This window comes from Gymnoscopelus braueri (assembly GCF_963280865.1).
Source record: "Gymnoscopelus braueri genome assembly, chromosome: 13".
Classification (NCBI taxonomy): domain Eukaryota; kingdom Metazoa; phylum Chordata; class Actinopteri; order Myctophiformes; family Myctophidae; genus Gymnoscopelus; species Gymnoscopelus braueri.
Window position 1 is genome coordinate 44,787,628 of NC_137615.1, and position 23,233 is coordinate 44,810,860.

Genomic DNA, 23,233 nt, shown 5'->3' on the forward strand with positions numbered 1-23,233 from the left:
CAAAGTTGAATAAAATAAAACATTTTCAAAAATACAGAAAAAAGCAGATCCACAAGCTCACAATACGTTGCAAAGCGATGCGTTGTGATGTTGTATATCAGCTATTTATTTGTTGCAATATAATTAGGGATAAAGTGATTAATTCTGAATAATTGATAGTCAATTATAATACATCTATTTGTATTTTTATTGCGTTGATTCGTAAATATATAAAATATCAAAATAAATATAAAATTCTCACACTTTTCTATTAATTGTAAAAGTATATATAATAATCACTAAGAACAAAATTGATAGTTGCATCTCTAATCTGAAGTTTGCTTTTACCTATGTCCCTGGCTGCCAGTCTGATTTTCCTCATCTTGTCTATGAGATCTTTAGGATACTGGGACACTTGGTCAGCAGATATGACATAAACCAGAACATGAGCTTTGTCCTCTGAAGTGGGGAAATGGTTGTAGCCAGCGTCCCCATTTGACAATTCTGATACAGGATTGAACTGAACAAGAATGTAAAAATCTCATTAAAAACATTGACATTGATACGTAATTGATCTGCTTTTCATGAAATATTATTGCATTATTGCACTGTTACATTATTAATCTGCATCGATATATCCTTTTAACTGTCATCTAACTGCCATTTTACCTCATAACCTTCATTCACATGGCCCTTCATCGCAAATATAACGTCTTCTTCAAAAACCCCTTCGTCACTTTCAAGACCCAAGATGTCATTGAACATGAAGTTCATGTTATGGGTTTTATGGGTTTGATACTGTAAAAGCATAAACAGATCTTTAAGTCACTGATTTCTATGCAATTCAAATGTTGCAAATTGAGGCTTGTAGTCACATTACAATATCAGAATACATATTTATATTGATAATAGAAATAGTAGCCTACAGGAATACTGACTATAGTATCAATACAATACAGCTGTTTCAAGTGCCTCTTCTACAAAAAATTACCAGTGGCACAGAGGATTATTAGGACCACTTAAACTGCTAAACTGAATCTTTAAGTAGAACTGTAGTAGCTGACATTTTCACTCACTGAACCCAATATGTTTTACAATGCTTTCATGAGTGAAAGAAATAAGAAATAAGAAATGCGAATTTATTTTCCAGTGGCGTCCCCTATTGATATTATGCATTTAGTAGGCCTAATTATATTAGTGCTGGTGACTTTGTAAGTGCACTGTTCTTTCTGTGCACTTCTTAGAGTTACAGTGCAGTACTTGGCAGTCTACGGTGTAAAGTACAAAGTAACACATTACCGTATCCTCATATAGGCCTACATTGCATAACATACAGCATTAAGCAAAAGCATATACATGAAGTAAATTACGTTCACCAGTAGTATATTGGATATAATTGGATACAAATATATTACATACTTTTACGGTGAAACTTCCACCACTAACATTATCTGCCAGTGCATCAGTGGTCATCCTCCCCCGTACGATGTTGTTGACAGAGTTGATGAAACTGGACTTGCCAGTTCCTACTGGTCCATTGAGCAAAATCCTGATGTTTTTGATGTTCTCATTTTCAGGGTGGTATTCCTTCACATAGTTCAGATCTATTTCTTTTTGATCCTTTCTGTTCAACAAATGAAATAATCAGTGGTGGAAGATGTACTCAGATACTTTACTTAAGTAAAAGTAGCAATACCACAATATAAGTTACAAGTAAAAGGCCTGTGTTCAAAATGTTACTTGAGTGAAAGTAAAAAAGTATTGGCATCAAAATATACTTAAAGTACCAAAAGTAAAAGTACTACAAATGTTTGAAAATAGCAGATCTACAAGCTCACAACGCATCGCCATGCGACACGCTTGTAGATCGGCTATTTTCAAATAGCCTATGTATAAAATACGGCTAAAGTGGTTAATGTGTGTTTTATAATGTAATAATTAATATCTGCAAAGTAACTAGTAACTAAAGTTTTTAAATAATTATAGTGAAGTAAAAGTACAATATTTGCCTCTGAGATGTAATGGAGAAGTAAAACTACTGAAAATTGGAAATACTCCAGTAAAGTAAAAATACCTCAAAATTGTACTTAAAGGTTTAATGACATTCACTTTTACACCACATTCAAAGTCTTTGTCCTGGTCCTTCAAAAGTGTACAAAAAGTTTTAAGTGAAAATTCCATTCCAGTGATCCATGGCAGGTGTTTTTCTCTCACATTTCTAAAGCCTTTTCAACTGCAATGAAAAAAGAAATCTTTGCCTGCGGGTGTCGCTGGTGAGGGATTTTGCCTGTCAATCATCGCCTCTGCTCCGCCCCCCCCAAAGGAAAGGATAGGGGAGGGGAGGGGCGAGGAGGAGAGTGGGCGGGATTAATCGACTGTGACCTCACTGTCGAAGGGCCAAGCTCAGATTTCTTTTCAGCCTAATTATTCAGAAAACCCCAGACCACAGAAAGTCCACTGAATGTTCTAAGTTCAGGTTTTTTGGGTGTAATTGAGGTCATAAAACCCCAAATAAAACATTGAAAATAAAAAAAGTGAAAATGAATGTCATGATACCTTTAAGTACAGTACTTGAGTAAATATGCTTATAGTTACTTTACACTATTGGAAATAATTTGATTACATTTAAGCTTTTGGCAATGGATTTTACACATGTTGAATAGACTCAGCTGTTCCAGACAATAGGGTGCACTGTCAATACAGGTTATTGATAAATGTATAGTAAAATACCATTTAATTACCCAATAACGCCAACATTGAAATAAGCTTTGCAACTTGTTTTGTATTCATGTTGATATTCATTAATATTCATTCAAACTCTTGCTTTCATTTCATTCAAGCTTAAATTAAACGTATATCCAGTGCAGTTGAGTAACATCAGTGTGTTGATAATAATTACAAATGAAAAACAAACAACATTTAAACTGACCCATGGACACTATAGTATATAATTTCAGTGTATCCTGCAGAGTATTCCATGAGATAGATAGATAGATCTACTGTACTACTACTACTCTAGGCACTTTACTGTAAGTGTGAGGTAATCATTCGATCTTGTACATAGGGTCCAGAGGTGATGATGAAGAGATCTGGACAATCTCCATTAATATTCACCCACAGTGACACCGCACACTATTTCTTATCTTAAGTTTAAAATGTCTTACCCCCACTTGATATCTCTCCATGGTGTTTCAACTGACAAAAAGGGCACATGATCATAAAGACAAAAATTCACCAAAAAAAGCTTCATTAACATATAAGAGTTTGTCATATACATATAATTTATACATGATTGTATCTAATAATGGAACCTTCTGCAATTTTACTTACACGCAAATTTCGTTTCTGCACTTCCCATTGCTGGAAAGTAAGATATTTATTGATAATAAGCATATTTTGGTCAAAAGAAAAAAAATACAAAATTATTAAATGGTTTCTGTTCAGTGAAGACTGCCATGAGCATTTGTTTCCGAAAAGAAAATGAATTATAGAAGACAGAAAAATTAACAAGGTCAATCTCTACTATAAATATATGGAGATATAATAGGATTTATATAATGTACTGTAATACAGTAGGACTCAAAATCAAGTGTAATGATGATTCAAAATGATGTATCGAAATGTCGATAGTATACTGTTCAAACAGATGCTAGGATGTAGTTTCTTGAGGCACAACTGTCTCTCTGCATTCTATGTATGTGATTACCTTGCTTATTGTAAGTCGCTTTGGATAAGAGCGTCTGCTAATGGCGTCTGCTAAATGTCCAACTGACTAAAATGAAGCGAAAAGAAAGAAAAAGAAAATAGAGTTAAGTAACTAAATGTTAGTGTTTCTAGGAGGCAATTCTGAAGACACTGTCTATTATTTCTGAAGACAAAACATTTAATATCACCTTGTATACCATAGTTTACTGCTCACAATAACTATTATTTTTATTACCAAACCAATGGACAGAGTTAAAAAGAAAGAAACGTACCTATTCTGTGCAAGAATTTTAACTTCAAGTTGATTATTCAAGTTGAGGTTTCAAATGGCGAAATACACTTAGTAGAGCAACTGAAGTTGTTAAATCCCCTTTACTTTTATTGTTGCAGTCTACCTGATAGAACAAGGTTAATATCTTACTAGGTGCATTTTGCTGCTCCTTTAGCTGGCCATTCATCGTGTCTAGCTGTTGTAAAGCTGAGAGTGCAAAGTACAAACTTATTAAGGTTCTCAGTGCCGCAGTATAGTGATTCAGACTACTTCAATTCCATATTGCTGCTACTTTCATATCAGTGTGACACGTGAGGAGAGCAGAGAAACATACAGTGCATATCATGACACTAGGAGGTGGGAAGGTTTGTAGAAAACTCACGGACAGACTACCTTACTGTACATGTACTTCATGATCTGAGAACAGTGGGATCTTTAGATGCACAGGGCATACTTACTGTTCACATATAACTTCACTTTTATTGGTCTTCTTGTCATCTTCAAAAAAATAGTTTGGAGCAAAGTTGCTCCCATCCTTCACACATCCTTTACACAGCTTCTCTTCACCTTGTCTTCTGTTAACAGTGCTGAGGCACCACTCACATCACCCTCACTCAAGGGAGGGGCGTAGGAAGTGCAAAGGCCGTCTCACATGTCCGGAGGACAGAACCTTCGGCAGAAAAAGAGGGATAGGTCGGAGGGTGACACTCATCTTGTCAGGACCCATCCGAAAAATACTCTGCACTCACAGAGAGAGCAAGAAGCTCACCGACCCTCTTAGAGGAGGCGGCAGCCAATAGGAACGCCATCTTACAGGTAAAAGGTGCTTATGGGAAATAGAGCCCAAGTCCCAGGTCCGATATGCTGCGCTAGTAGCCGGAGCCCCGGCCCATGACTGAGTTCAAGTGAGAAATTCCCCCAATCCCCCAGCACCAAATTTCGAACAGGTCTACAGGCCAGGTACAGGACTGGGGTATTTTAATGAATTTTGTCCATCTTGGACGCCATCTTAAAAATGTTACCTTTCTAGTGGTCAGACTTTGGTAGATTTTTTGTATGTTAATAAGGACACCTAATACTTGTCTTTCTCATAACTGCAGCCGCCTATAGGATGATTGATTGATTGAATACTTTATTAACAGTTTGCAAAGACAAGCACAGGGAAGTACAGTTCAATTGCAGTCACAATTTACAGTTTTGAAGGAGAGTAAGGATTCACATGTTTTTATAACTGTTGGTAGGGCATTCGACTTTTTGTGGCATAGCAGACAAATTGAATCCCTTGTTGGAGCCAAATCTGGGTTGAACGTGATTTGTAGAGCTCCCTCTGGTGTTGTGATTAGTAATTTGACATGTGTGTGGCAACCATAGAGTAAAAAAATAAGGGCGGCAACACTGAACAGAACACAGGAAGTAGGAAGTAAACACAGTCCTCAATACGAGGTGAGAGATTTGTGAATTCTATGTTGAAAAGGTAATTCAATGTGTTTTATAACTTATTCTGTGTTGTAAAAGTAAATAAGTTCATTTGATGTGTTTTATAACCTATTCTATGTTCTAAAAGTACATTTTACGTGTTTTATAACTTATTATATGTTCTAAAACTAAAAGTTAATGTAATATGATTATAACTTATTCTATGTTGTTAAAGTTAATGTTGTTTAAGTGTGTTATAACGTATACTAGAAACCTTTGGCATCGTTTACAAAGGTTTGTCTGAATTTAGCAAACAATGGAGCAGTCTTTACTTTCATTTTCTACTTATTACGCCTCGTCTGTGTGTGTGTGTGTGTGTGTGTGTGTGTGTGTGTGTGTGTGTAGCCTATCTATTGCTCCATCTCCCTGCGCCGTGTGTGTGTGTGTGTGTGTGTGCAGCCTATATATTGCTCCATCTCTCTGCGCGTGTGTGTGTGTGTGTGTGTGTGCAGCCTATCTATTGCTCCATCTCTCTGTCTCCCTGCGCGCGCACGCACACGTGTGTGTGTGTGTGTGTGTGTGTGTGTGTGTGTGTGTGTGTGTGTGTGTGTGTGTGTGTGTGTGTGTGTGTGTGTGTGTGTGTGTACCAACACTATTTAGAAGTCAGAGCAGGACATGAAATCACAACTATAGCTTGGTTTTGAATACTTTATTAGCAGTTTGCAAAAAAAAACACAGGAAAGTACAGTTAAATACAAGGTCTGCTACGAGGATTTTAAACCCAAGAAAGCCTATGGCTTGTTTCCATTGTAAAGCTTGTGTTGCAGATTAAACTTCTTAGATTCATAGATAGCTTCATAGACTTGTTTGACAGCACTGTCATCAGCCTTGTGTCAATTAATGTTTGTTTGTTTATTTACACATGTTCTTTGATATTAATATGTTGGGTTCATGTTCATGTGTGTTTTCAGACATTTAACCACTTAAACTCCCCTCAATACTTGGTCAGCTCTTTTTTTCCCCTCGCGTTATATGAGCTAATAAATCTGCTATTTTCCCAGAATGTTCCCCCCAGAATATGGATGCTGGGGTTCAAATGGTTAATGTAAAAAAACAAAAACAAAAACAAAAACAAAACAAGACAAAAACAGTTCAAATCACACAAAGATTTCGCGACCCCCCTGTGGTAACTCTGAGGACCCCCTAGGGGTCCCTGACCCCCCGTTGAATACCCTTGCTATAGGGAAAGTGGCTGTGAGTGACTTTTTGGGATATGATCTATGACATAACTAGAATAATATGTTTGAACCATGTTATGAAATGTTTGTAACTACATATCGATGTAATATATAATAGTATAAAAAATATATATATTGCACCCAAAACATCGTGCCTCAGCTTCAATGGGAATGATGCCACTCATGCCTTGTGCACATGTATTCATCATTTCCTGTTTTCTGATCTATTTCATTGACTGTAACGTTGACAGGTTTAATAAAGACCTAAAGATGAGTCAGTGTGTGGAGAGAGAGGAGGAGGGAACTGACAGACCAGAGTCTCCAACATTCAGCTGTGTGTCTATGGAGAGTGACCGGTCTAAAGGAAAACCTCCTGACTTCACTGATGAACCTGAACCTCTTCACACAAAGTATGTGAATCCTCCTATACAATATACATAAACACTATAACTTAACAATGTCATCTCAAAAGTGCAAATTATTAAAATAAAAACATTCTTTAGCTATCGATAAGTAATCTAGCTCAGTTGATAGAGCCCTCGTCTTTGGACCATAAGGTCATGGGTTCGATCCCGGACACCGTCAACTCAGCGTGTGAGTAGCGCGGTCTGGGTGCAGTAAGTCATGTTGATGGTAGGTGTTGTTGCAATAAGATGAAGTAAAGTTGGCTCCCTATCTGTGTGAATATGTCACCTAGTCATCCTAATAGACACCCATGGGTGCAGGACACTCCGGTCTCTGGTAAACATTGTTATAGATTTTATAAAGCTCTGCCAGTCTGGACTTGAACCAAATATTTATCACATCACTCCCGGCTTGTGTTTTGGATCACACTGAATGAGCTTGTAGATTACATGTCGGTTGAATGAGCTTGTAGATTACATGTCGGTTTTAGCGTTGCATCATCATTTTAATTAATTCATTCATTATGAAATAATGTAATTTATACACAACTAACATGACCCTTGTCTGTGTCTCTTTGCCAGGACAAAAAGACCAGCAAAACCAACCACTGATGATGACTATTGGGACTGTAGAAACTGTGACCTCAGGAACACTGCTGAGTATTTAAGATGCAAACTCTGCAAAGTGACGAAGAGCTTATCCACATGGTAAAGTTGTCTCTCTGTCTGTTTTCTCTGATCTGTGTGAACCTCAGCTGATAGACACAAATAATTAATTCATGTTGTAACTATTTATAATGTAAAATGGTTCTACTGTTGTTGTTTTTTTGTAATACAAAAATGACTTTAATATTAAAATAATGGAGTTATGTGATAGATGATGATGATAGGAGGATGATGGTTTTATATCTTTAGAAAAGATGTTTAAAGCTAATGTTTAATGGTCTTTAAAATGTTCTTTGATTTTATTTCTCAATATTCATGTTTTTACACAACAATTACTACTACTACTACTACTACTACTACCATTATTACTTCTATTACTACTACTAGTAATATTAACAGTAGTGGAAAAAGTACTATGAATGTTTTTCTTTTACTCAAGTAACAATAAGTATTTATTACAAATGTTACTTGATATTATGACATAATATCGTAATAATATGTGTTCCTCATTGTTTCTCCCTTCTCTTTCTATGTCTCATTTCTATCATTGTCTTTCTCTCAGGTGGGACTCCATCACAGCCCTCCCTCTCTCTGCAGCAGACAAGCAGAAGTCTTGGCATAAAGACATCAAACAGGGCTACCGTGACATCAATGTCCACTGGCTGTGAGTGTTCAGCACACAGAAAGCAGAACCAATACAGTGGCCCTCATTTATCAACGCGGTGCAGCCCAAATAATGGGCGTAGGGCGAGATCACCGCACCTTTCGGCATTTATCAATATATCCTGACATGGGCTTCATCCTACCATACGCTGAGATCTCACGTCTGGTCGAGACCAGTTGTTGACGTTGGCTGCGCCCGTTTATTCCATTCTAGACCTGCGGAGCAGCATTGTCTGACTGTCTGACAGGCATCTGGACACATAATCCACTCCTAAATGTATATCTACACACTAATAATTAATCCCTGTGAAAATATAACATTTTATAAAGTAATTTAAACAAACTGCTTTAACAGTCATTCAGTTGCATTGGCTATTTTAAAATAGCAGATCTGCAAGCTCAAAAACGGGTCGCATCGCGACGCGTTGTGAGCTTGTAGATCTGCTATTTTCAAAATATACGAGCGCTTTTGCGTCGGGACTCGGGAGTCCCGCGGTCGGGACTGCCGACGATCTTTTCATGGACAGTGAGGTGTACAAACTTACAGTAGCTTGTCCTATGTTATGGAGTTATGTCATAGAGAGTTTTGAAGACTACAACCTGGATGGGTTAAGGATATAAACCCGACGCTCCAATCTCTTATTAACGGGACGGACCGAAACCACTGCCGTCTCACGGGGAATATCCTACATGACTGCTTGTGCACTGCTCGGTATGGGTTAAATAAATTAATATACAAACGTATTCCATTCATGGCTATGTGATTGGTATCATAATATGTCATTCATGTAGGCTACAAGCCTACGTGACAAAGATTGTACCGCTACGGTACGGATTACAATACATGAAAAACACAGCTGGGCGGGCGTGTGTGTGTGTGTGTGAGAGAGAGAGAGAGAGAGAGAGAGAGAGAGAGAGAGGGGGGCGTGTGCGTGTGCGTGTGTGGCGAGGCAGGCGGGGGAAACTCTTTCTCATTGGCTTTTGATGTCTTTGGTCGTATTCTGGTCCTTCTTCATGTCGTAAAATCGGGGCGTTTTGAGAATATTTAAGGGCGTGTTATTTAAATGACGCTAGGTTCCAGCCGTGACATTTATCAAGCCTGGGACCAAATGTAGGCTCGGATCAGCTGTGTAGGATTCGTTGATAAATGTGACTTCGACGTTGGTGTACGGCCGAATATATGGAAAAATATAAGCCGGTTTATAAGCTGCGTTGATAAATGAGGGCCAATGTGTTTTCACCATCTTCTTGACCCCAGACCAGCTGAACAATTATCACTTATTGAATTATGAGTTGAATCTGATGTCTGACTTTGTCTCTTTCATTCTCTGTGTGTTGGTGAGCAGTGTAGATGCCATGTCAACAGGAGACCCAACTGAGGACATTAAATACCTGGTGGTGACTGATGCTCAGAACATAGAAAGGAACATATATGAGTCAGCTAAAAGCGAAGTAATAATAACCTAATATTCTCTCCATGACATTTATTTGCATGTTCTAATGAATACATGAGCTACAATGTAGCGTGTACGATTTAACTGTTCATCATTCAGTGACATACCCTTGTGAACCCATGTGTCCTTATTCTGAGGTGAACATTCAACGAAAATAGTCGATCTACAAGCTTACAATGCATCACAATGCAACCCGTTGTGAGATTTTAGATCGGCTTCTAGGCAAACAGATTTGGTGTTAAGAGAATAAAGCATCGGGCCCAGTACAGAGCCCTGGGTGACCCTGGTCAACTACTGTATACTGTATACGTTGCGTGCTTGTAGAGCAGCTTTATTAACCATTTAAACCCTATATACTTAAATTGAACAGGGTTAGGTCCCTCAGGAGTCTATTCTTGGTCCCTTACTTTTTCCTCCCTACACCAAATCTCTTCACTGAAAATAGCAAATCTACAAGCTCAGTGTGAGCTTGTAGAGCTGCTATTTTCACAAAATAGGGAGGCTAGGGTTCATAAGGTTAACAGTGGTCTACCTACATTAAAGGAGAAATCCGGACATTTTAAGTGTTATCTTTGATGTGTAGTTACTCACTCACCGAGTTATGAAGTGGCGTTGAGTTTTTCCAGCGATTACCCTGTCTGTGAGTCTGGTCGACCCCCACTATTGGCATAGTGGGAGGCGCGTGTCTTAGTGAAAATCGCCTAATTCCACAGCTCCAAACTTCTTTTTTTTCCCACAAATCCTCCTCATGGTGTCTCCTGATACTTTCACATGCACTGTTTATCACTCACGAGCTGGCGTTCATGGTCAGCGACGTGAATGTTTTCCTCTCGCGTGAAATCTCGCGTCTCGCGAGATTTCCCGTCCTCGGCTCACTGCGCTCCTCGGGAAATCTCGATGAACGCCAGCTCGTGAGTGATAAACAGTGCATGTGAAAGTATCAGGAGACACCATGAGGAGGATTTGTGGGGAAAAAAAGAAGTTTGGAGCTGTGGAATTAGGCGATTTTCACTAAGACACGCGCCTCCCACTATGCCAATAGTGGGGGTCGACCAGACTCACAGACAGGGGAATCGCTGGAAAAACTCAACGCCACTTCATAACTCGGTGAGTGAGTAACTACACATCAAAGATAACACTTAAAATGTCCGGATTTCTCCTTTAAACTGTTCACTTATACCCAGTGTTGGAAGAAGTACTCACATTTTTTACTTGAGTAAAACTATCAATACCACCATAGAAATATTCTGTTATATGTAAAATTCCGGTATTCAAAATTCACTTGAGTAAAAGGACAAAAGTATTGGCATAAAAATATACTTAAGTAGTAAAGTAAAAGTACTCATTATGCAGAATGTCCCATTTTGCAAGTTTCCAAATGTATAAAATCCTTTGAAAATAGTAGATTTATAAGCTTGTAGATCAGCTGTTATCAAATAGCCAAAGTATATAGGTCTGAAGTGGTTTGTATATGTTTTGTTATAATAATCTAAATCTTCAAAGTAACTAGTAATTAACATTTTCAAATAATTGTAGTGGATTAAAAGTACAATATTTGCATCTACTTCAAAATGGAAATTAACTACAGTACTTGAGTAGGCCTACATTTATTTTCCACCAATGCTTATACCTAGTGAAGCCCTGATCTATCCAGTCTTTTATTTTGAAAATACATGAAGTAAAAGTTAATTCCAACCAATGTTAAATTAAGGAACAGTCTGTAAACATCTTGATGTAGCTTCACTCTCATTGTCTGTTGATGTGTGAAATACAGAATAAATTCTGGGTACTGGTGAATGAGAAGTGCTTTGAGCTGTACGAGAAGAGGTGGAAGAGGGGTAAGATTCTAGTCTCTGACTAACGCACGCACACACTCACTCACTCACTCACTCACTGGTCACACTGGCCCTCATTTATCAATGGAGCGTAAAAAACGGCTTATATTTTTGCCTATATTTCGCCTTACACCAAAGTCCAAGTGACATTTATCAAGCGTCTGAAAACGAGCGTCATTTAAATAACACGCCCTTAAATATTCTCGAAGCGCCCCGATTTTGCAACATGATAAACCAGAATACGACCAAACAAAGCTTGGAAAGCCAATAAGAAAGAGTTTCGCCGGCTCGCCTCGCCTTGCTGCCTGTCAAGTCACACACACACACACACACACACACACACACACAGACACAGACACGCACGCACGCACGCACGCACGCACGCACACACACACACACACACACACACACACTGCGTAACGGATGGTACAATCTTTGTCAATCAAGTAGGCTAGTAATTTACATGAATGACAGATTATGATACCACATCGCCATGAATGGAATATGTTTGTATATTAATTTATTTAACCCATACCGAGCAGTGCGTGTTTGTGTTACACTAAAATAAAGCAGTGTCAGCTATTCCCATTTCCCAATGAGACTCGGACGGGCGAGTCCCGTGCCGCACCACGTTAATGAGAGATAGCCTGGAGAGAACATTAATGGATGAAGGCTGGTGTGTGTTGGGAGGGTTAAATGTCCGATCTCCCGGTGGCCATGAAAAGATAACAGCGGCGCCGCTGCGCCGGTCCAAACTCCTGAAAATGCTCTCGCATAAGCGCTCGTATATTTTGAAAATAGCAGATCTACAAGCTCACAACGCGTCGCGTTGACGTGTTGTGAACTTGTAGATCTGCTATTTTTAAATATCCAATGCAGCCAGATCTGCAATCTTATCTGAATGACTGTTAAAGCAGTTTGTTTAAATGAGTTTATTAAATGTTATATTTTCACAGGGATTATTTATTAGTGTGATATATATATATATATACATTTTGGAGTGGATATATGTGTCCAGATGCCTGTCAGACGGTGAGACAATGCTGCTCCGCATGTCTACAATGGAACAAACGGGTGCAGCCAAAGTCAACAACTGCCTACGACCTGACGTGAGATCTGAACGGGCCGTAGGCTGAACTCAACGTCAGGATATATTAGTGATCTCGCCGTACGCCCATTATTTGGTCTACACCGCGTTGATAAATGAGGGCCACTGTGGCCACCTCCAAGTATGATGTAAGAACAAAATGGCCGCTGTGTGGATATTTTTGTACAGTCATAAAACAATGTATCAGACCTCATGTCTTCTATACTCATCATGTGTAATGTTTTTTTTGTTGTTCTTCTGTAGAGAAGAGACAGATGATGAAGATGAAGTCCATGGGTTATAGATCAACACATCCCCTTCCTCCTGGTGACAAGGTTATTATAGTTTGGCATTTTGCATTTCATTTTGTTTTGACTTCTTTCTTTCAATTTCAGTCTATTTTTAATTCACTGTAACTTTCGGGATTTATCAATCTATCGTGACTTTGACTTGAGTGTACGGCACGCTCAAATCTCACGTCTTTTCTGAGGTTGTGTAGGCTTTGGCTACACCAGTTTGTTCCATAGTAGTTGTGTTGTGAGAGTTGTTGTGTTGGTCTATGCCACCACCTACTGGGGGGGAGCTATTATTGAGAGACCGGATCATTTCCTTGTGTGGTTTAATAAATATGCGACCAAGCTTAAGAAGTAACCGTCTGCGGCTAATGCTTATTAATAAGTTATTAATGTTCCTAGTACTACCAGTAGACAGTAGACATGCGGAGCAGCATTGTCTGACCATCTGACAGGCATCTAAACATATATATTCACTCCAAAAATATATAGCTATAAAACTAATACATAATACATGTGGAAAAATATATTTTGTAAATTCATACAACGAAAATGTGTCATGAAATTGGTAGGATATTCCCAAGTGTACAAGCAATTAAAATTGTGCAATTAAAAAATATATAACATTTAAAATGTTACAAGTTAGATGCTTAATCATTCAGCCATTTAAACAGTGCTTTACTGGCTCTGTTAAGACATATGAGGGCATACATGCGAGAGGATTTTGGGGACTGTGCCCAGCGCAAGTGATCTTCATTGTGGGTTTTGGCCACGGGACCACAGCGGAAGATCGGAGATAGGTAACCAGCCCACCATATATCCAGCCTTCATCCATTAATGTTTACGCATTCATCAATTACATTACGTTACATTACATTACGGTCATTTAGCAGCGACTTACAATAAGTGCATTCAACATAATAGGGAACAAAACTACTAATCACCAGAAGTATTAAGTGCATTCTCTTTTAAAACAAGCAACTAAGAGTATACCTTGCGCTAAAGTAAAAGTGCAATATATCAGCTACCTACTTTCATAAACAGATGAGACAAAATAGGAAAATCAAATGAGCAAGAGCTAAAACAAATAAGTGTATCGAATAAACAAGATCCAATAAAACAATAAAACAAGAGTTCGTACAACTAGTTAACAACAAGTAGGCAAGGCGAAGAGGAAGGATAGTGTTTCCTGAAGAGGTGGGTTTTCAGCCTGTGGCGAAAGATGGGCAGTGACTCTGCTGTCCTGACATCAGTGGGGAGTTCATTCCACCACTGTGGGGCCAGAACAGAAAAAAGCCGTGACCGTGTAGATCGGCCAGAAGGACCACTGAGCGATGAGGCAACCAGTCGCCCCGCGGCGGCAGACCGAAGTGGTTGGGCAGGGGTGTAAGCATCGACCATAGCCCGGAGGTAAGAAGGAGCTGTTCCTTTCACTGCCCTATAGGCTAGCACCAGGGTTTTAAACTGGATGCGAGCCGCTACGGGGAGCCAGTGTAGAGAACGGAGAAGGATAGTTGTGTGGGAGAACTTGGGGCGGTTGAACACCAGACGAGCCGCAGCTTTCTGAACAAGCTCCAGAGGTCTGATGGCAGACGCCGGGGCACCAGCAAGGAAGGAGTTGCAGTAGTCCAGGCGGGAGATGACATGAGCCTGGATGAGCACCTGGGCTGCCTTCTCCGTGAGGAAGGGGCGAATCCTCCTGATGTTGTAGAGGACGAATCTGCAGGACCGTGTCACTGATGCGATGTTTGCCGAGAACGACAGTTGGTCGTCCAGGGTCACACCCAGATTCCTTGCAGTCCGAGTTGACGTCACCACAGCATTATCAATGGTGATGGCCATGTCTCGGTGCGGACAGCCCTTCCCCAGGAGGAACATCAACTCTGTCTTGTCCAGGTTGAGCTTCAGGTGGTGCGTCGACATCCACTCCGAGATGTCAGCCAGACAAGCAGCAATGCGTGCCTCCACTTGTGTCGGAGGGGGGGAATGACAGGATCAGCTGGGTGTCATCGGCATAGCAGTGGTAGGAAAAGTCATGGGAGTGGATAACAGCACCAAGAGATGTAGTGTAGAGAGAAAAGAAGAGGACAGCAATCAATCACACCATAAACGTTCAAATTATGCTGACAGACAGCGCCAGGCTATCTCTCATAAACGTGGTGTCACGGCCACAGGCCACGGGTGGACGCAGGACTCTTTTTCAAAACAGCAGAGGGTGCGCGTCTCCGCTCAGTGCTCACTGCTCGGGGGTTAACCCATTTTGGGCGGGAACTCCTATTTGTAACTATACCTTTCAAGACAGGAACCCCTTTTGGGGTTCCTGTCTTGCTATGTACAGTATATGTACAGTATATGTGCTATGTACAGTATATAGCAACAAACATTTGTTGTAATTTTTGAATAAATATTAGAAGTTTTTCAGAAAACTTAGGTAAGGATTTAGAAGCCGTTTTTAGAATCGGCTTCAGGTCTAAATGGGTTAAATTAAAACCCAAAATGATTCCAATCATGCCGATGTGATTGGTGTCATTCAACAACGTAGGCCTAGGGGAAACAGACAATGCATAGGCTATTTATTATTTAATTCATGGTTCTTTCCCAGACTGCATTCTTCTGACATATCGTGACACTTTATAGTTGACTGGACTTACGAATGCGGTCGTATTTCTGTTTTATTTGTGTTATATTTTCTTATTGAATGTGTGTGTCAGGTATCGGGTCTGCCCTGTGTATGCAAATAGCATGTGACATTCCACGCATATGATAGGCGTGCAGTGCTGTGTAGCTGTGTGTGAATCCACAGAGATGATTGGTGGTGTAACTTCAAACTTTAAAGTTCCTCTTAAGTTCCTCTTCTCGGACGTATTCCGCTTCTTCATGACAAAAAAAACAGGTGGGGCGAGGCTCCACCACATTTATCAACAGCCGGCGATTCTTACGCTGCAATTGACAGGGCACACCTGCTTGATAAATCACAGGTAGACGTGGTCGTAAGCTAATTACTGGGCTCAAGTTTAAGCTGTTTTTTAAATTCCATTGATGAATTAGGGCCTTTGTCTGTTGATGTGTGAAATACAGGTGAAATACAGGAGACTGATGAATGAGAAGAGCTCTGAGCTGAGGGAGAAGAGTCAGATGAGGATGGGTAAGATTCTAGCCTCTCATTCACACACACGCACGCACGCACGCACGCACGCACGCACACAAAAAAACACACACAAAAACACACACAACCACTTAAACCCTAAAGTATATACTTCGTTGACCGGGATCCCCCAGGGGTTTGTACCTGGTCCCTTCCTTTCTCCCCTCTACACCAAATCTCTTTGCTCAAAATAGCAGATCTACTAACTGTTGTAACACGTTGTACTATAATCGGCTTGCAGATCGGCTGTTTTTGCCAGTTGTTCACACATATTGCAGAATGTTCAGTCTATTATGAGCTGGCCAGAATTGTGAGTCTAGGGTTGAAGTGGTTAAACTAACATGTTAACACTGTGTCCATTTAACTGGACTGGCTGCTGTGTTAATAGGTTGATTGAGTTTATAGTGATATTTATGTACAGTCATAAAACAATGTATCAGACCTCATGTCTTCTATACTCATCATGTGTAATGCACGTTTGTTTGTTGTTTGTTTGTTGTTCTGTAGAGATGAAACAGTCTGGTCAGACGGAGATGAAGTCCGTGGATCAGAAATCAACATCTCCCCTTCCTCTTGGTGACAAGGTTACTATAGTTTTGCTTTTTTCATTAGTTTTTATTTTAGCTTTGTATTGACTTTTTTGTCCTTTTTAAGACAAATACTCCATATTATATAATATTGTATTGAAGAAAAAAATCACACCCAGTGTGAGTAAGCGGTGTCTACTCTGTTTGATGAGTGTGTGCTGTCATTCAGTTGGTACAAATCTATTTGATGTGTGGGCGCTGGCATTCAGACTGGTATCGAGGCGGTACTAAAAGAGTATTTGTACTTTTTTATCGACTTTTAAGTATTTTTATTCATTTTAACCATGTTTAAGTATTTTTACTCATTTGAAGTACTATTGAGTATTTTTACTCAATTTACGTACTCTTGAGTATTGTTACTCAATGTATTAACTTGAAAGTATTTTTAATCACTTTATTAACTTTAAAGTATTTTTTACTCGTTTTTACAACTTTTTATATATTTTTACTCTTTTTATCAACTTTTAAGTATTTTTTACTGTTTTTATCAACTTTTAAGTATTTTTACTATTTTTTTCAACTTTTAAGTATTTTTACTCATTTTGAGTACTTTTAAGTATTTTGTACTCAATTTCAGTACTCTGAAGTATTTTTACTCAAGGTATTTACTTTTAAATATTTGTACTCACTTTATTTACTTTTAATAATTTTTACTCACATTGTAGATCGGTCGTTTTAGTGTGTGTGTGGTTGGGTGTGTGTGTGTGTGTGTGTGTGTGTGTGTGTGTGTGTGTGTGTGTGTGTGTGTGTGTGTGTATGTGTGCGTGCACACGTGCGGGCCAGTCGTGTGTGTGTGTGTGTGTGTGTGTGTGTGTGTGTGTGTGTGTGTGTGTGTTTGTGTGCATGTCTTGAAGTGGCGCATGTGTTGCATCTTTGCCGTCCGCAAACATACGGACGGACGGACGGACATACACACGCGGTCAAATGTAGAGCGGCTGGCACCGCTAAAAAACAAAAAACAAAAACAATATTATATACTGTGGAGTATTTGTCAGAGGCCAAATTAAAAAGTATGGTGCAATAAAGATAGCATACCAGTCAGCACAGGGAGTGTTGGGCGGGAGGTGTAGTACGAAGGCTCTACGTCCTCCTGGTGGGGGCTCCTCACTAGCAGGTGAGTCAGTAGGATACAACAGCAGTGACAACACAGAAATGTGTAATTGGCATAACGACTAAATTGGGGAGAAAAAGGGATAAAAAATTATTGGCTACTCCAATTTTTTTAGAAGAGAAAAGAACAAAAACAAAAAACACTTTACATCAGATTAGAGCTGGTGAAACATCTATCTATCTATCTACCTATCTAGATAAATGAGCTCGTAGATCTAATTTTTTTTAATTAATTTTGAACTTAAATGATTCATTATAGTTGAAAATTGTCTTGGCATGCATGTTTTTCCACTCTGGTCATCAGAACCGCTATTCCAAATAATATGCCCATATAGGCATAATATGGAGATCCCTTATATCATCAATATGACATCATAGACTAGCATCAAAGTAGTATGGAGGTGGATGGGTGAGAAGAAATAAATCAGTTCAACCAATTCCCCAGAACCGGGAGGGAAAAGTGAAGCTCAAGTCTCTTGGTGGCCGTCTCTGGAAGTGCAGCTGGGCCCAATACATGAACGAGCGCAAACGGTTTTGATCAAGGGAAGGGGGTCGACTCGCGAGCTTGCGCACAAGCTTGCTTACGTTGGTAGACATTACTGTACATATGTAAGACAGCACGAACAGGCCCAGCGACGTTATCAAAACCAACACGGAAGAAGGGGGGAAAAGATATAACTCTATAAGGGCCCTATTTTGCACGTCTTAAAGGGTTAGTTCAGATTTTTTGAGTATTTTCTGTAGGAAATACTTACCATTAATGTAGTGGTTGCAAAGGTATTAATTGATTGCCCGAGTCCCGTGGTCCGAGTTCTGGTCGGTTCTGGTCCGGTTCTGATGAATATGAAGTAGTTCTGGTAGATTTGGTGGGGGCCGCTCATTAAAAATAAATTAATAAAAAAAACTAGCGTCATTTGTATTGTTGACCTATTTCTACCATATAGTGCAGGTTTCGTTCAATTTCGACCCCTCTGTCACATGGTACTATTTTTTGTGTCATATATTTTGTGAGTGAGTAGGCTGCCGCGGCGTAGTGATTCTGGACACAAACAATAGTACCATGTGACAGAGGGGTCGAAGTTGAACGAAACCTGCAATATATGGTAGAAATAGGTCAACAATACAAATGATGCAATTTTTTTTTTATGAGTGGCCCCCACCAAATCTACTAATCTACCGGAACTACTTCATATTCATCAGAACCGGACCAGAACTCGGACCACGGGACTCGGGCAATCAATTAATACCTTTGCAACCACTACATTAATGGTAAGTATTTCCTACAGAAAATACTCAAAAAATCTGAACTAACCCTTTAAGTACCAGGTCCTATGACTTAATTTAAGACCTGGAGGCGTGGCCAATGCTGTTTGGCCCCAGGTCTTAAGTTAAGTCATAAGACCTGGTACTTAAGACGCGCAAAATAGAGCCCGTATACGAGTCCAGGTCAGTGGGGGGATTCCAGGGCGGCGGGCAAATTTGTACGGATTCATTGATGTTGGGTTGCTGGTTCTGATGGGTGATAGGGGGGCGGAGTTTGCGTTGCGTATGGCTAGCTGGCATGGTCATAGGCTGATGGGTGGTTGGATGGTTCAGACTCAATATATTACACTTTCTGTAACTGCAAAATTAAAAAATTAGAAACTGTCAGAGGGAGCTACAGTGTGCGCCGTGCGGCTTGACTTTTTATTCTTTAATCTCATTTCAATTTGGACAGCACCTGTCTGTAAAGGAGTAGTTCAGGAGTAGTTTCAAATTATTGGCTTAGGAATGTGACAAAAACTAAAAATCTCCATGAATTCAAGGCTTCATGGGGTGTGTAATTGATAGAAAATAAGTAATTTTTTGTGTGAACAACTCCTTTAAGAGGTTGGAGCTACAACTCTTTGATCTTGTTTTCAATCATTCTAACATGGTTACCATGGGGTTTGAATTTGAAATATTCCTTTAAGTTCACATGGCAAATGAAACTGTCTCGCCTGCTGCACGGAGCCAGCGTGATCTGACGCACGCACGCACGCACGCACGCACGCACGCACGCACGCACTTCCTCTGTCGCTCTCACTCCAAAACATGTTGCCAACTAATTCAATATTCTTCATTGTGCTTCTACATAAGTATTAAGAGAAAACTAAAAATATAATAAAACGTTTTTATATTATTTTATTTTTTAGCACATTCAGAAACGTATATAGCGGTTTGAAAGTGACAGTGCAGGGTCTCCACCCTGGAGTTGGTACTGACCTGGACCATTTAATACACACATCAGACCATGTATACTTACACCATAATGTACGTACTTACACAACATGTTTTCAGATACTGTCTAACAATTATTGGTCCAAACCACAGAAATTATAAGAAAGAATTGACTTAATGAGTTGAACAAACAAGCTAAAACACATTCAGAGCACTATCAGATACTGATTTTCCTGTCTTCACCCATGCAGAGCTTAACTAGGTAACATCTCTCTTTTTTGTGAAGTATCTCCCCTCTCATGATGGTACACACATGAGAACCCTGTTCCTCTTCCCTGGAATTGGAATTACACATTTCGGTTAATCAAAATCACATGTCTATGTCAATACTAACATCGGCTAAAAGTTGATCATGCAAGGATGGTTTGGCATATTGAATAAATCTGACACAGTTGACCTGTTTACAAACTGATTTAGTATTGTGGCTGGTATGATCCCGTCACAAGTGTTTATTAATGTTTATTAAATATCCATAATGTGATTTTCTTTTCTTTTCTCTATTTTCTTTTTTAGGGAACAATTCCTTCCCATTTTGTCTCGGGGACTAAACGTCTCACACACTCCTCCTCCACAGCTAGAGTGAAGCATGGTGAGATGGAGGACATTCCAGAGGAGAAGAAAGGGTCAGATGAAGAAAGGGTAGAAGGGAAGCATAGGAAAAAAGTGAAACATAATGAGATGAAAGAGTTGGATGAAGAAAGATACAAAAGAAAATTGATGCATGGTGAGATGAAAGACACTTCAGGTCAGAAGAAAGAGTTAGATGAAGAAATGGACAGAAGAAGAGTGAAGCATGTTACACTACTCGACAAAACACAGAATATTACACCTGATATCATTGCTGTAGAAAACAAGGAAAGCTACAGGTTCCACTGCACCCAAGCCGGACTGTTCCAATGCAGCGTGGTCGGCCTGGTGTTTAAGATGGAGTCAGAGGGAGATGTGACTTATAGGACAGTCCCCTGGGGCCGAAGGCTTCTATCCCAGCTTGGCAAGAGGCCTGCAGGACCAATGTTTGACATAACATGTCTTCAGGGGTCTGTGTGTCAGTTACACTTTCCACATTGTGAGATCCTCTCGATGGGTGGAGGCAAATCCTTGTCTGTTGTCCATGTGATGGATGATGATGGCATTGAGCTGATCAAACCCCATATGATCACAGAAACTCATGTCATCATAAATGTAACTGGATTATCTTTATTTGGTATCATCATCGAGAAGTTGTTCGGGCCCAGTCTGCCCAGTCCGGTCCAGGCATTGGTGTCGCTGTTTTATACACCACCGATTGAAGATGATCCCAGTTCAATCCTTAAAGTATTGTTCCTACCTGGGAATGTTGTGCGGCATGAAGTGGTGGACAAAAGGAGGGAGATAAATGGAGAAGAGATTTACATTGAAGTGCCTCTCTGTAAACTAATCCCAAATCAAGAATACACCCTCTCCACTACCCCTCAAGATGATTCCATCATAGTTCTACCAATTAAGGCAGAATTTGAAATTGATGAATCATCCTACCACAATTACGTGCCAACATTTGTCATTCATTTAGAGGAAAGTTGTCGCCAAGTTAGGCTGCTTCTAAGCAACAGTAGTAACACGTCCATCTGTGCATGGGAAGGTTATGTGAAACTCTCGGCGGCTGCTTTAAGAAAACAACAAGTTCAGCACACACTGAGTTCTCCGGCGGAGAGACTGTTTGTTGTGCGGAGCAGCTTCATTGACAGGGTTTCACATCCCACTCTTAACGGTCTCCTTGACCAACTTATAGAGAGGAGCGTTATATCTGATGCTGAGCAGGAGATGGCTGATGGGAAGCAGATGAGAAATGACAAGGCACGTTTTGTCATCGACACAGTGAGGCACAAAGGACCTGATGCTAGTTCAAAAATGATATCGATTCTCTGTAATCTGGACACGTGCCTCTCTGAAGATCTTGGGTTGATGTAAAACTGGACTGATGCACTTAACCCATTTTGGACGGGAACTCCTGTTTGTAATTGATGGATATTTTATTGTCTGTTTTGTCTGTTTGTTAATGATTTTATGGTATAAGACATACTTATGCACAATGTTTAACCATCACGTGGATACAGAGAAGGTCAACCACATTGGACGCACACACCACACAGTGTGTCCATGAACTGTACACTGCCGAGAAATGTTGTGAATTCGTCTGGCCATGGTGTCGCTTGCACCTGGAAGTTTTGGCTACCTAACCATGAGAAACTGAACTGTTGCCATTCCTGGACCCTCCTATCAAGATTGACTGTTGCCACGAATCATAGGATATGATTCAGAAGACCTTCTGCAGCAGCAGCAGCCAGCCTGGGCCCTCCGGTTGGTGGGGGCCTGAACAAACCAGACGACAACATGCTGATTGTGATGTACCGTTAAACTAAACAACCACTTGAATATTAGGAAATCTGCCCCATTGAAGCCAGTTGTGACTTTTTAACAGAAGACAAAGGATCGATTTTGATCGCTGTTTGTAACGCCTCTCGCCATAATTGTTTGTGCAAACTTAATACTTGTGATTTGTAATAATAACCCCTTCTTTGAAAAGTCGTTGTGGTCTCTTTTTATTCAAACATACTTTTTATAACGATCACCTAATTATAAATTAGACCGTGACAAGGTCCGGGTTTCGACTGATAACTTGGCTCATTATTGTAGATTATTGCATAAAGTTCTAAGTTATCAGTAATTATACCTTTCAAGACGGGAACCGCCTTTTGGGGTTCCTGTTGCTATTTACAGTATATAGCAACATACATTTTTTGTAATTTTTGAATACATATTTGAAGTTTTTCAGAAAACTTTGGTCAGGATTTAGAAGGCGTTTTTAGAATTGGCCTCAGGTCTAAATGGGTTAAATACCTGTATAGGCAGTGTCCTGTTGCTTCTTTTTCTTTTCTGAGGATGAAAATAAAAGTTGGACACATTGAAGTTGGATCATTATATTCAACTGCTTTTATTTTTTTGATTACACATTTCTCCAGAGCAACTTCAAAGTAAATGAGCAATGCCTTCAATGACACTTCAACAGGGTGATTGGTCGTTGCATGGACACTCAGTGGCTGTTTCAGGATTAAACACATGATGTTGGAAGCTCATTGGCTGT

General features: G+C 39.8%; 2 protein-coding genes across 2 annotated transcripts in view; both read left to right on the forward strand.

The window, feature by feature from the left end:
- The window catches only part of LOC308097936 (prostaglandin E2 receptor EP1 subtype-like), a 211,333-nt gene that overhangs the window by 133,521 nt on the left and 54,579 nt on the right, over nt 1–23,233 (forward strand). The gene's annotated exons all lie outside the window — the stretch shown is intronic.
- On the forward strand, nt 5,363–22,553 carry LOC308098846 (uncharacterized protein). The gene is made up of 11 exons (XM_080447312.1): nt 5,363–5,429; nt 6,861–7,019; nt 7,596–7,721; nt 8,242–8,343; nt 9,689–9,794; nt 11,571–11,634; nt 12,983–13,053; nt 16,090–16,156; nt 16,664–16,740; nt 20,626–20,857; nt 20,960–22,553. Exons 1-11 carry the CDS (start codon nt 5,419–5,421, stop codon nt 22,057–22,059), a joined length of 2,115 nt encoding a protein of 704 aa, XP_080303438.1. The 5' UTR covers nt 5,363–5,418; the 3' UTR covers nt 22,060–22,553.